The sequence below is a fragment of the Chiloscyllium punctatum genome, chromosome 1 (assembly GCF_047496795.1).
Source record: "Chiloscyllium punctatum isolate Juve2018m chromosome 1, sChiPun1.3, whole genome shotgun sequence".
In the NCBI taxonomy this organism is placed as follows: Eukaryota; Metazoa; Chordata; class Chondrichthyes; order Orectolobiformes; family Hemiscylliidae; genus Chiloscyllium; species Chiloscyllium punctatum.
In genome coordinates, this window is record NC_092739.1 from 144323037 (window position 1) to 144337796 (window position 14760).

At 41.2% G+C, this 14760-nt stretch overlaps 1 protein-coding gene across 1 annotated transcript in view; it reads left to right on the top strand.

The window, feature by feature from the left end:
• Window positions 1-14760, top strand: part of LOC140480894 (lysine-specific demethylase 3A-like) — a 79055-nt gene that overhangs the window by 41857 nt on the left and 22438 nt on the right. The window contains exons 16-18 of the mRNA XM_072576462.1: window positions 1411-1592; window positions 2501-2767; window positions 13437-13608. Of these exons, the coding sequence (XP_072432563.1) occupies window positions 1411-1592; window positions 2501-2767; window positions 13437-13608 (621 nt within the window). The remainder of the gene's footprint in view (window positions 1-1410; window positions 1593-2500; window positions 2768-13436; window positions 13609-14760) is intronic.

Consider the following 14760-nt stretch of genomic DNA (forward strand, 5'->3'; position numbering starts at 1 on the left):
TCTAAAACTGGGGGGCATAGGGTTTTAAGGGAGATGGGGAAAGAGACTTGAGGGGTAAAGATTTTCATGCTGCGATGGTACATGTATGGAATGAGCTGCCAGAGGAAGTGGTGGAGGCTGGTACAATTATAACACTTCAAAGGCACCTGAATGGGTACATTAAAAGGAAGGGTTTAGGGGGACATGGGCCAAGTGCTGGCAAATAATACTAGTTTGGATTGGGATGTCTGGTTGACAAAAACGTGTTGGATCGGAACGTCTGTTTCCACGCTGTATAACTCTATGACTATGACTGTGAAGTAGCAAAATGATTGCTGGAATTTTCTACCCACATCATAGGTTATGTGAGACATGTACTAAAATTTGAGGTCAGTTGAAGACGGGAATTAGAATGCTAAAAGTGTATGCACTTATCAAGGAATGTTCCTGTAATGATTGCAGTTATTTTTGATAAGCTTACACTAATGTCCCAACACAATATTTTAGTATGAGTATTGTCCCAGTTCAATAATCTAGCCAATGAAAGCAGTAAGAACCAATGCTGACATAAAAAAAGCAACACACAATCAGCTCATAAAATTTACAGCACCTTCTAAAGTCCTGGAATGAATTACAAGAGAGTAATCACTCGTTACATAAATTGCCTGAGCTTTGCACCTGACTTTGATTTTGGAAATGATGATCTGTTGAGTAAATGGTTTGATTTAGAAACTTGCCTCCCAATTGCTGCAGTGGTTTGAGGTTTGTATGCAAATATTGACTTGGATCATTTTTGGAAAGGTGGAAAAGTCAGGCACATTGGGAATTTTCATTGCTCACCTGCATCCTCTACTGGTAGGAGTGGGATATTGCAGCAGTAATTCTTGAAAAGACTTCAAATTTTTACAATGGTTAAAAAAGTGGAATTGATGCAAATCCTCAGCAGGTCTGGCTGAGTCTGTGGAGAAACAAAGAAAGCTAATGCTTCAGTTTAAGGGCTTTTCTTTAGAACTTAATGTTCAGCGCTAGAAGACACCCTGATTCTCTTTCCCAGGACTTTAAACCTCTCATTTAAGGAGGTGAATTTGAGGAGTTGGTAGAGCAGAACAGGTGCAGATGCAGTTGCATCACCTGGGCAGTTGAGGGTGGGTGATAAATGCTGTCCTAACCAGTGATGCCCATGTCCCGTGAACAAATAGAAGAGTATATTTTCTGTGCTTCCCAAAATATCTATTTGACTCTCTTTTAACATTCTGGATATCCAAAAACCAAAAAATCCACTTGCTTTTGCTCAGTTATTTTAAGTTTGCTGGAATTAAATGTTTAAAATTTAACTGCAGAAACTAAATCAATTCAGAGTTTGGCTATGTAACTAAAATTCTGACATTTGCATGGTCAGTTACATTAACTCTTCACCCTTCCTTCCTACAGGAAATCTACAGCAGCCTTCGGTGAATAAAGAGACGAAACCTGTTGGCCTGTTTGACTCCTTCAGCGCTTTGTCGAAGCCTTTGGCATCGCTGCAAACGTTCAACAGCTTGTTAACTCTCTCACCCAGTAGCTGCAACACAACCAGCTCATTGAGAAATCTCCTCTCCTCCAGCTCAGGGAAGGTAAGCTTCATTTCTCTGCATTGGGTATCTGTTGTCTGTTTGGCTGACCGCTGCTTTTCCTATTTGTTTTAGCGTTGCATGTTTTCTTTTAAATTGTGTGATGGAAGTACACTAAATCATCACCATGTCTTTTTCTTGGATATGGCAATTATGGTTTTGGACTCATAATCTAACGACAGTCCATTTAACACTCTGGCATAGTAAATTTTGAAATTGAATTTAATTACATGATTACCAAAAGAAAAATAATGCATTAACTTCTGTCACAAACTAGTTCACTAATATTCTATAGGGAGACTGACAAATTATTGCTACTTACCTATGGTTCCAAACCTATGTTGCACGTTGGAGTCTCAATGTTCTCAGTGTCACACAAGCCTGTGAGTTGAGTTCACTACATCTGAGCCTGTGAATGGATTAGAAAGGAAGAAAAACAAAGACACAGATTATGGAGGAATCTCGCACCTCACCTCCACCAGTGTTGTGGGCTTCCTTTTTCATAGATCCAAGCAAGGAATCAATTAACTCCCATTGCATGGTTCCCTTTTTAACCTCAACTAACCTGATATATTAACATTTGAGTTAAAATGCAGTTGCTTCAAGAAAGTGGCTCATTATGATATTTTCAAGGCAACTTGGGATCAGCAGTAAATGTAGTCTTGCCAAATCCTGACATTAAATGTATTAAACATGATTGAGAATCTGCCAAGCCAACGTGAAGCTGCTTCCGCATCAGTCATCTTTGAAGCATTTGTTGAAATGATTAGCCTGAAGTTGTGGAGAAATTTTGTTGAGTTGGTCTCTCATTGTTTGTAGAAGTTTGGTTGAACCAATGCTATTCCTGTAAAAGGAGATGAGTGTTTAGATTTTGATGTATGTTTTTTTTTTCCTTTAAATGTTTGTGTTAGTCTGATACAGGATCCAGTACCACCTCCAACCTCCTCGATGACATCTTTGCCTCACTGGTGCAAAACAAACCCTCCAGAAATGGATCAACCGCAGCAAGCAAAACTGGTGATACCCGAGAGTTCCACAAGGCTGCGCCTGGAAAAGTGCTGATTTTTGGCTCTGATACCCCGCATACCTGGTACTGCGGTGGCCGTTTGCTGTGCTTACAGGATCCGAGCAACAAGAACAATTGGAATATCTTCCGAGAGTGCTGGAAGCAAGGACATGTAAGTGTGGCACCTGGAAAGCAAAGACCAGGGTTGTGGAACCATTCACACGAGATGCGTTATTGACCTTGCAGAAATCAAGTCAACATAGCATTACTTTAGCAGTGCTTGAGGGTCTTGTGGTACAATGGTAGTATTCCTCCTTCAGGGTCAGAAGGAGGTTCAAGTCTGACCTGCTAGGTAGTCGCAGACTCGTACACGTGGAAGCAGACCCTTTGGTCCAATCAGTCCATGCTGACTATAATCCCAAACTAAAGTCCTATCTGCCTATCATATCCCTCCACCTTTCTTCTTCACGTACTTACCCAAATGTCTTTTAAATGTTGTAACCGTACTCCCATCCACCACATTCTCTGGAAGTTCATTCCACACATGAACCACTCTCTGTTAGTGTATCATGACAAATCCCAACAGGGTGACTAAAAGTTACTTTTTAATCTGATGTTGAGAGCAGTAAGAAAATAAGAAACTCCCTTTGGGTAGAATTACAATTTTCTTCCTTCCTTCCTTTCTGGTATTTTGTTTTCCTTGATTCTCTAGCACTAACTGCTTTCTTCTTTATCTTGTGTGCCCAGCCAGTGGCTTGGGTGCAGAAACTACTCCTTATATTGTCACAAATATCAAATCATTTACTCAATAGTACCCAGATTCACTTAATTATCATCATTCAGACTCCCGAGGACTGCCTCATGCCTTAGTCACAGCACCTGTTGTTCCTTCTTGAGTCAGTAGGCCACACAATTCAACCAAATAGAGTCCATGTTTCACACTGGGCATCTTCATTTTAGGGGAGGTGATGGCCTACTGATATTACCCCAAGGCTGTTAATTCAGAGACGCAGGTAATATCCTGGGGACTGGAGTTCCAGTCCTACCACTGCTGATGGTAGAATTTGAATTTGATTTTAAAAATCTGGAATTAAGAGATTGATGACTACGGAACTGTTGTGGAGTTGAGACCAGGACAAAATGATCATGTTAAATAGTGGAGCAGGCTCAGAGGGCTGAATTGCTTTCTCCCACTCCTAATTCCGAATGTTCCGGTGTCATTAATCAGACCAGATAGTATTTAGTGAGGCAGTTCTAACTTTTGTGGTGCAGTGATCATCTCCCTATACCTGAGCCAGAAGACAAGTCACATCTGTGTCTGTCATAATATATCTGAACAGGTTGGTTAATTTTTAAAAAAAATCTAGCTTTTGCTGCCTGAAGCTCATTAACCCTGTGTTGAATCCAGCTTAAATACATTCTAAAAGGCTATTGCTGCCATCTGCCCTTTCCTGACTAGGTGTCTGTATATTTTTTACTTTTCCATTGTTTTGTTTTGGTCAGTTAGTTTATTTACACTTAACCACTTACTCATTCTTGCATATGAATTATTCCCCTTGCAATAAATGCCAGCATTGCATTTGCCTTCCTAATCACTTGCTGTATCTGCAGATTAACATTTTGTGATTCATGTACCTGTGCACTCTCATCCTTCTGCACCTCAGACCTGCACACACACTCCATCTAAATAATGTGCTGCTTTTCTATTCTTCCTGCCAAACAGGAAGACTTTGTAGCATCCTCTTGTCCTCTTCACACCTTGCTTTTCCACGTATATTTGTTTCATAACAAATTTAGCAACCATTCATTCCATTCCTTCTTGCAAATCATTGAAAGAAATTGTGAATAATTGAGACCTCAATGGTGGTCCATGTGGGAGTCAATTTATCACAACTTGCCAAGCTGAAAATTACCCGTTCAGACTTGCTCGTTTCACAGAAACATAGAGAATAGGTGCAGGAGTAGGCCATTTGGCTCTTTTATTTTGAGCTTCCACCACCATTTAGTATGATCATGGCTGATCATGCAATTTCAGTATCCCTCTCCTGCCTTCTCTCCACACCCTTGATCTCTTTACCTGCTCCCTCTTGAGTATATCTTTTAAAAAAAAACTGGCTCCAACAGCTTTCTGTCGGAGAAAATTCCACAGGTTCACAACTGCGTGAAGAAATAATTCTTCATCTCAGTCCTGAATGGCTTACCCCTTATTCTGAACTCCACCCCCACCCCCCCAACATTGGAAATATTCTTCCCACATCTAGTCTGTCCAGTCCCCTCAGGATTTTGTACATTTCTATGATATCCCCCGCCTCATTCTTCTAAATTCCTGTGAGATCTAGCCCAGTTCGATCCAGTTGTTCCTCATGTCAACCCTGCCACCCAGGAATCAGACTGGTGAACCTTCGTTGGACTCCCTCAATAACAAGAATGTCCTTCCTCAGTAGGAGACCAAAACTGCACACAATACTCAAGGTGTGGCATAACTGCAGTAAAACATCCCAACTCTTATACTGAACCTAGCTTTCCTCACTGCCTGCTGCACCTGCATGCCAGCCTTCAGCGACTGTTTCACCATGACACCCAGGTCTTGTTGCACCTCTTTTTCCTAAACTGCCACCATTCAGATAAGCTGCCTTCCCATTTTTACCAAAGCAGATAACCTTGCATTTATCTACATAATTTGCATTTGACAAGTATTTGCCCAATTCGCCAGCCTATCCAAGTCACCCTACAGTCTCTTGGCATCCTCCTCACAGTACACACTGCCACCTAGTTTAGTGTCGTCTGCAAATTTGAGATCTTGCATTTAATTTCGTCGTCCAAATTGTAAATGTATGTTGTGAATAGCTTGGGTCCCAGCACTGAACCCTGCAGTACCCTTACTCATCACTGCCTGCCGCTCTGAAAAGCACATGACTATTTCAACTCTCTGCTTCCTGTCTCCACTCCGTTCTCTACCCATGTCAATACATTACCTCCCCTACCTTGAGCTTTAATTTTCATTTACTAATCCCTTGTGTGGGATCTTGTCAAAAGCCTTTTTGGCACTCCAGATGTAGAACATCCACTAATTGGCGTCCACTACTGGTCACATCCTCAAAGAATTCCAGGAGATTTGTCAAGCCTGATTTCCCGTCAGTGAATCCATGCTGACCTGAATCAATCCTGTCACCATTTTCCAAATGCAAAGTTATTACCTCATTAATAATTGACTCCATCTCCCCCGCCCCACCACTGATTTCAAGCTAACTGGACTATAATTCTCCATTTTCTCTCCCATCTTTTTTTTTAAAGAAATGGGGTCACATTAGCTACTCTCCAGTCCATTGGAACTCTTCCAGAGTCTATAGAATGTTAGAAAATGATCACCAATGCATCCACCCCTTCCTTAAGTACTCTGGGTTGCAGAGCATCAGGCCTTGGGAACCTGTCTGGTTTTAATCCTATCGATTTCCCCAATACCATTTCCTTGCTAATAAGGATTTCCTTCAGTTTCTTTTTCATGCTTGACCCTCTGTCCCCTAGCATTTCCAGAAAGATATTTTGTGTCCTGTTTAGTGAAATCTGATCCAAATTTGTTTTAGCTAATTAGTTTTCTATCCGTCGTATGATGATGCAGTTACTTGGTAGTATTGCCTTCTATATTTATGTGGTTTTCTTGTCCAGAAGACAAGATAAGCACGATTTAGTTTTGATATATTCCACGTTAAAAATGAACAAAGAATGCTGTATGGTATACCATTCCATATTGTTTCCAAAATGGGATCATTATAAACGACCCCTCTTTCCCTACCACACTCTCTGATCTTCTGCAGAAACATCACCAAAAATCAGAAAGTTGCTTTGTTAAGGATCAACTTGATGTAGAATTTTTTCAACTACCTCCCTTGATGTATCAATACTGAGTGACTTTGAAGCATTTAGTGATCATCTTGTTAGAGCCCATGGTGGGGAGCCATTATGTTATTACTTTTCAAGTGATCATAAATAGCTTTGTTTCATTTTGTAAAGCCATCTTTTTAGAATGAATTTGAATCATTAAGTTAAAGTTTAGCTCTGCATTCTTACAAAATCAAGAAACGTAGAATGGTTGGCATCTTCTAGATGATGTACACTGCTGCGATTGAGCATTGTTGGTGGAGGGGATGGATGTTTGAGGATGTGGTGCCAATCATGTGGCTGCTTTGACCTGGATGGTATCAAGCTCCTTGAGTGTTTTTTTTTGTAGCTGCACCCATCAGGCAAGTCCATCACACTCTTGACTCTTGTCTTATTGATGGTGGGCAGGCTTTGGTGAGTTACTCACTGCGGTACTCCTAACCCATGACCTGCTCTTGTTTCCATTCTATTTATATCAAAACTCCAGTTGAGTTTCTGGTTGATGGTAACCCCCAGGATATTGATAATGATGGTAACATCATTGAATGACTAGTGGCAATGGTTAGATTGTCTCTTATTGGAGATGGTCATTGCCTGGCGTCTGTGTAGCATGCATGTTACTTGCCACTTGTCAGCCCAAGCCTGTATACTGTCCGTATATTTTCCAGTTCTTCATAGCGGATGAATATGAAAGACAATTCCAAGGTTTATCCTGTTTTCTTTCCTGATAACATTTTACAGATCATTTATGAAGAGAAATAAAGCTGCCAATCATAATCAGCCTGTCTTCTCTTGTCCAGCCGACATTTTAGCCCTGTTCTCTTCATCTTAACCGTCCCTACCCTGTACCATATGTAGTAGCTTTTTGATGTGGCACCTTGTCACATGTATTCTGGAAATTTAAATATAGTACCTGTACAGGTTCCTCTTCATCCACATTCCTTGTTAACTTCGAAGAACACCGATAAGTGAATTGGATTTCTCTTTCATGTTGATTGTGCTTGGCTACATTGTAAATTTTATAACTGCCCCACTGTACGCTCCTTAATATATTCCAGCATTTCCCTTGTGGCAGATGTTATGCTTACTGACCAGTGGCTTTCTGTCTCTCCATTTCTGAATTTGTAATTTTTCCAATCTGATCGCACCATTCCCAGTTATGGATGAATCACCACAAGTTACCTTTAATTCGCTATTTATTAAGAAACCTCACAATCATGATTTAAACCATGATTTAAACTTTATTGCTTGTAGAAACCAAAACAAGCCCCCTCAGTAAGCAAGTTAAGTCTTACAACCCAACTTGGCAGTTACCTGATTAATGGTGGAATCTGAGCAGGATTTCACCAACAGTGTCTGTCTGTAGAAATGTCCAGGGTTCAATCCTTGTGCAGTGTCGATCTTAAGTTCAGCTTCTGACTTGTTCTAATTGTTGGATTTTGATACGATTTTCTCTCTTTCAAGTTTGTGGTGAGACCTTATTGATAATTTAATAGGTTCTTTCATCCCTAGCATTGGTTACATTTCTGGAGACCTCAAGTCTGCAGCTTGCCTTCTTATCAGAAGTAGCTCCCCTGTTTCTTATTACAATCAGGGTTCACTGTTTAAAACACAGTTTTTCCTTCAGTTTAACTCCTTAAATTCTTCGACAGGGCAATCAGTTATCCTTGTGGCAGTAAAGCATCCAATTTATCAAGCAGGTGTCGAAGCTATTTTGTTCCTGTCATCTCACCAAGGCGTGCCTGATTTGCTTTCAGTCTGTGTAACAGCTTATCTTTGTCCTTTCCATCTTGAGAAACAGTTTATTCCAGAATGAGTTATTGTTGACTCTTTCAAACCATGAACAGTTTTAAAAGTTGTGAAGTATACGTTGCCACACCCAAAATAGTGAATTTTGAAAAAAATGCATGTACTGCCACAACACTAATTGTAACGCAAAAGATGTTCCTGTAGAAACCTCTTGTTTTCTGTGTTGGCTGGCTTCCTCGTATTCTAATTTCTCTCTCTCACTAATATTTTAATGATTCTTTGACATTCTTTATATTCTGTTAATACGTCTGGTATACCACACTTCTTTACAAAATTGTCGATTTTTTTTTAATCGAATGTGTTCAGATATTATGAAGCACCCTCTGGAACTGGTGGGACCTGAAGCTGGGTTCCTAACGCAGAGGTGGAGACACTCCTGTTGTGATCATGTTAATATATAAGAAGTTGTTGATTTTTATAGCAATTTTCTGACAGTTTGAGTTTGTAAATAAGCAACAGTTTAGATATGATGAGTTCTTTAATTAGATAAAGTGTAGAACTGTGACAGTTGTCTGATACCAGAAGACACAGGCTGTGCACCTGGGTCTTCCTCCCCTTCCGTTCTGTCAGCTATCTGCTCAATGAAGACTGTTCTGAGGTCCCACTCAACGAGAACTGTAGCCTATAGGGTCTGCTTGAGAACTGCTGCCTGAGGATCCTCCTCTGGGCTAGGGACTTATTGTTATAATTCTAGGGGCATGTTATTTTCTGCATTGATCAAATGTCTGAACCCTTTTGGCCAGTAGCCATGCAACAACAACTCCTGTCAGATGACTGTTGTCCCTTTGCCCACTTCTCTTTGAAGGTTAGTTTTCATTCCTTTTTAGAACAAAACCTTATTTTCAAAAATCATGTCTCACAAACTTGAGTGAGTTTTTTGAAGAAGTAACAAAGAAGATTGAGGGCAGAGTAGTAGATGTGATCTATATGGACTTCAGTAAGGCGTTTGACAAGGTTCCCCATGGGAGACTGATAAGCAAGGTTAGATCTCATAGAATACAGGGAGAACTAGCCATTTGGATACAGAACTGGCTCAAAGGTAGAAGACAGAGGGTGGTGGTGGAGGGTTGTTTTTCAGACTGGAGGCCTGTGACCAGTGGAGTGCCACAAGGATCGGTGCTGGGCCCTCTACTTTTTGTCATTTACATAAATGATTTGGATGCGAGCATAAAAGGTACAGTTAGTAAGTTTGCAGGTGACACCAACATTGGAGGTGTAGTGGACAGCAAAGAGGGTTATCTCAGATTACAACAGGATCTGGACCAGATGGGCCAATGGGCTGAGAAATGGCAGATGGAGTTTAATTCAGATAAATGCGAGGTGCTGCATTTTGGGAAAGCAAATCTTAGCAGGACTTATACACTTAATGGTAAGGTCTTAGGGAGTGCTGCTGAACAAAGAGACCTTGGAGTGCAGGTTCATAGCTCCTTGAAAGTGGAGTCGCAGGTAGATAGGATAGTGAAGGAGGAGTTTGGTATGCTTTCCTTTATTGGTCAGAGTATTGAGTACAGGAGTTGGGAGGTCATGTTGCGGCTGTACGGGACGTTAGTTAGGGCACTGATGGAATATTGCGTGCAATTCTGGTCTCCTTCCTATCGGAAAGATGTTGTGAAACTTGAAAGAGTTCAGAAAAGATTTACAAGGAAGTTGCCAGGGTTGGAGGATTTGAGCTACAGGGAGAAGCTGAACAGGCTGGGGCTGTTTTCCCTGGAGCGTCGGAGCCCGAGGGGTGACGTTATAGAGGTTTACAAAATTGAGGGGCATGTATAGGATAAATAGACAAAGTCTTTTCCTGGGGTCGGGGAGTCCAGAGCTAGAGGGCATAAGTTTAGGGTGAGAGGGGAAAGATGTAAGAGACCTAAGGGGCAACATTTTCACACAGAGGGTGGTATGTGTATGGAATGAGCTGCCAGAGGATGTGGTGGAGGCTGGTACAATTGCAACATTTAAGAGGCATTTGGATGGGTATATGAATAGGAAGGGTTTGGAGGGATAGATGGGACTAGATTGGGTTGGGATATCTGGTCAACATGGACTGGTTGGACCGAAGGGTCTGTTTCCATGCTGTACATCTCTATTACTCTATAACAGGGCATGGACATCTGTGTTTCTTGTAATCCTTCCCTCTGTTTCCATCTGAGAGTGTCTTGGAGAGTTAATAGCGATTACAACAGAACTTAAGTGAAATATCACATGCACAGTAAATTCAAGGAAAATTCAGTTTTTCAGGGACGCCAGTATTCATTGATAGAAATCTCTTGCCTATCTGTTTTGCTAGCTTTCTCGCTTCTTCCTTGTTCATATTTTAGCCACTCTTTGCCATTCTTTATATTCTGTTAATTCCTCTGAGCGACCAAATATCTTTGCAGAATTATAGGTATTTTGTAATCAGCCAGTTCTGAAATGTTATGATACATCTCTGGTGCTGGTGAGACTTGAACCTGGGCTTTCTGACACCACAAGAGCTCTCAAATAGTATAAAGCGGGTGGGATGCGAACCCACTCCCCCAAAGGGACTGAAGCCTTAAACCAGTGCCTTACATCACCCGGCCATGCTACCGAGAAGTTTAAAATGCTAGCTTTTGATTCACACTTTTGTCCCTCAAACTGAATGAGCTACCCGTACATCTGTTCACTTGTTTTTTTTCTCTGAAATATTATGAACCCTTGAGTATTTAAGTTCTAACATTTGTTATCTTGCAGCCATATCTTTGTAGCGGTGATCGAATCATGCATGTTTTCTGTTAATGCTGTCAATTCATCTGCTACAAATGTTACATGCATTCAGATACAAAACCTTCAATTCTGTCTTTTGACTATTTTTGTAACCTCGAGCCTTATCTGGTGTATTCTTAGATTTGCTCACCCTGTCCCTTCCTGCCACGCTGTACTCACCATCTTCCCTTTACCTTGCTTCCTTGTTTTTTCCTTTCTCTTAAATTTTGGAAGAGATGATATGTGAAATCATTGACTCCCTCCATTTAGAGGCCTCTCGACCTCCCTGGAACCAGAATACTGGTTCCAGCATAGTTCAGCTAAAGACCATCCCAGTGGAATAGTTCTCAATTTCCCCAGCACTGATGTCAAAGTCTAAGAACTAAAAAGCCATTTGCAAACAATATTTGTTGATCTATGTATTTAATTTTCAAATCTTATTTATTTCCAATGTCAGTTTGCTCACCTGGGGTGTAATCCCAAGAGTTTGCAACCTTTTTTAAAAGATTTGCTTTTTAATTTTGCTTCAGCAGCTTAAACTCCCTTCTGCTCAGAATTAGAAAGGATGAACTAGCTATGTCATTGGTACAATGTGGACCGTCCTCATGCGACCCTCCCTTCCCACTGCATGCTGTCTCACGACCCAGCGAAGATGTTCTAAACTCTTGCATTGGACAAACACAGCCACCTGGTTTCTGCTTTCAGCTACAGAGAGCTGTGTTATTGGCTGATGACTGTGTACGCGCACACTTATACGTGTACACGCACACACACACTCACTCACTACATTCAAGGAATGGCCACTTGTGTTCTGTTTGCTCATCCTCCTGCAGCCAGAACTTCCTTCCAACAATTCAGGGATTTCTTCCATGCCCCTCCCTCTCTTCTACCCACAATTAGGTGGAAACTTGGTCCTGCTTGTTGCAAATTCTGTAGGACTTGACCCTTTCACCTGATACATGCTGTGATAACTTTAAAAAACAAACAACGCCTGGGAAGGAACATCGGTTATTGTTGAACATTAAAATAGAGCCACTATTCTTGGTATGCATAAGCTAGCCTTAGCCTGGGACAGATGCTTCAGCAGACCCACCCTGGATCTGCTTTATTTTATCTGGAAGTGTGCTCAAGTAATTGTTATTGCACACCCCTGGAGCAGGTGGGATTTGAACCCATGCTTTTTGGCTGGGTCTGCTTTATACTATCTAATCGACCTGTTCAGTGATGTAATTACTCATCTTTTAGAGCACGTGGGACTTGAACATCAGTCTCCTGGCTCAGAGATTAGGGACACTACAATGGCACCATAAGGCTCAGGTGACGAGTTCCACCTGGGCAAGCCATTGCTTGTTACCAAGGGAACTCCTACTCAATGAGCTCTTTGAGGAGATTAATTAGTGATTCCCCATGGGCCTTGTCACACATGTCAAATACCCTTTGGAGATGCAGCTGTTAACTGGCAATTTATTTCGCAAAGACCGTCTTATATCAGGTAATATTCCTATTAAATAAACTGAGAAACCAGTCAGTTTGATGTAGACAGCTGCGTTTTACTTTAACACATCAGCATTTCTATTTATACACAATAATAGGAGTAGATTATTCAGCCCTGGTATTTTTTCCCATCACACTCTCCATGATTATGGAGATCAGACAATGTGGTAAAGCTTAGCAGGAAACTAGAGAACTAGACCCCCTTTAAAAATCAGCAGAGGGTAACTAAAGAAAAAATCCTGAGGGAGAAGATTAAATATAAGAATAAGCTAGCTACTAACGTAAAAGAATATTACAAGGCTGTTGAAACTTACAAAATACTGAGGTTAGATAGATGATGTTTCCTTTCGGAGAGATTAGGACCTGAGGGCGCAGCATCAGAGTGAAGGGACTGAGATGAGGCATCTCTTTTGTCAGAGGGTGGTGAATCTGTGGAACTCGTTGCTGCAGGATGCTGAGGAGGCCAAGTCATTAAGTGTATTTAGGACCGAGATAGGTTCTAGGATTGCTGGAAGAGGCAGGAGAATGGAGTTTTCTTTCCTTTTTAATCTCTCAACTATAATGTTAAATGTTGAATTAGCTTTCTCTTTGTCTCCAAGTACTTCATTTCATAGTAATCTTAATGTCAACCCCAAAATCACTTTTTAACTTCCACTGCCTGATTTGTCCCCAGCGAATTACGTCACATTACTGCCATAGATCTGAACAGTTTGAGAACGTGAACTGTGCAATCCATTTTCTCCTGGGTTGTCCTCCTTTAACCAAATGTTAGGCCCTTCTAATATCTCATGTGGCTAGGTTTTAACATTTTGTCTCCTAACTTATAAATACAAGATATAACGGTAGACTTGCCTGCTATTGCTTCCTCCCTCTAACTACTTTGTTCTTTACTGCTGACTTCAGCTTCCTTTAACAACAGTTTCATTTGTACAAATTTTATTTAGCCTGTCATTGTATCTGGAGTTCACACAAAGTTACATGAAGAACTCTGGAAGCCAGAAGCATTTGGGGAAGAGTTTGGAGAGCAGGACGCTGACCTGATTGATTGCAGAACAAACACCATTATTGCTGGTGCGAAAATCCGAGACTTCTGGGATGGATTCGAAGACCTTTCACGTAAGTGGTGCACTTGCCTTTGATGAGGTTGTTTCCTTTGTCAGGAAGATTGAAAAGCAGGGTGTAACTTAAATGGACGATGGCTGGAAATCCAAGGTGCAGAGGAATTTGAGTGTTCTAGTTCCCATGTCCCCAAAATTTAGTATCAGGTAGCATAGGAAATTAAGGTTGAGAACACCAATGGAATGTTATCCATTATTAGTAGAGGAATTGAACATGAAAGTAGGGATGTTATGCTTTAGTTATACAGTTGAGATCACATCTCAACTGTAAGGAAGAATGTAAATGTGTTGGAAGAGGTTCATAGGAGGTTGATAACTGGAATGGGTTAGGATTCTGACCAAGTAAACTTGCAGGTTGAGTCAGTGGTTAGGAAGGCAAATGCAATGATGGCATTTATTTTGAGAGGACTTGAAAATAAAAGCAGGGATGTACTTCTGAGGCTCTATAAGGCTCTGGTGAGACCACATTTGGAGTATTGTGTGTAGTGTTGGGCCCCATATCTCAGGAAGGAGCCCTGGAGTGTGCTCAGAGGAGGTTCACAAGAATGGTCCCAGGAATGAAAAGCTTACCATATGAGGAATATTTGAGGACGCTGGGTTTATACTTGAAGTTTCCAAGGATATGGGATCCAATTGAAACATGCAGATTACTGGATGGCCTGGACAGAGTAGATGTTGGGAAGATATTTCTGTTGGGAGGAGAGACTAGAACCTGAGGGGGCACAGCCTTGAGTAAAGGGAAAACCTTTTAGAATGGAGATAAGATGAAACCTCCAGCCAGAGAGCGGTGAATCTATGGAATTTGTTGCCACAGAAGGTTTGGAGGCCAGGTCATTGAGTGTGTTTTAAGTCAGAAATAAATGGGTTCTTGATTGTCAAGAGGATCAAGGGTTGTGGGGAAAAAGTGGGAGAATGAAATTGAGAAACTTATCATCCATGATTGAATGGTGGAGCAGACTCAATGGGCTGAATGGCCTAATCTCTGCTCCTGTGTCAGATGGATTTAGGAGGATATGTTGAACAGTCTGGGCTTGTTTCCCCTGGATTTTGGAAGAGTGAAATGCATAGGATCCTGAATGATCTTGTCGAGGTGGATGTGTTTTCTCTTATGAATGAGTCAAGAAGATGGGGCCAGTGTTTTAAAATTAGC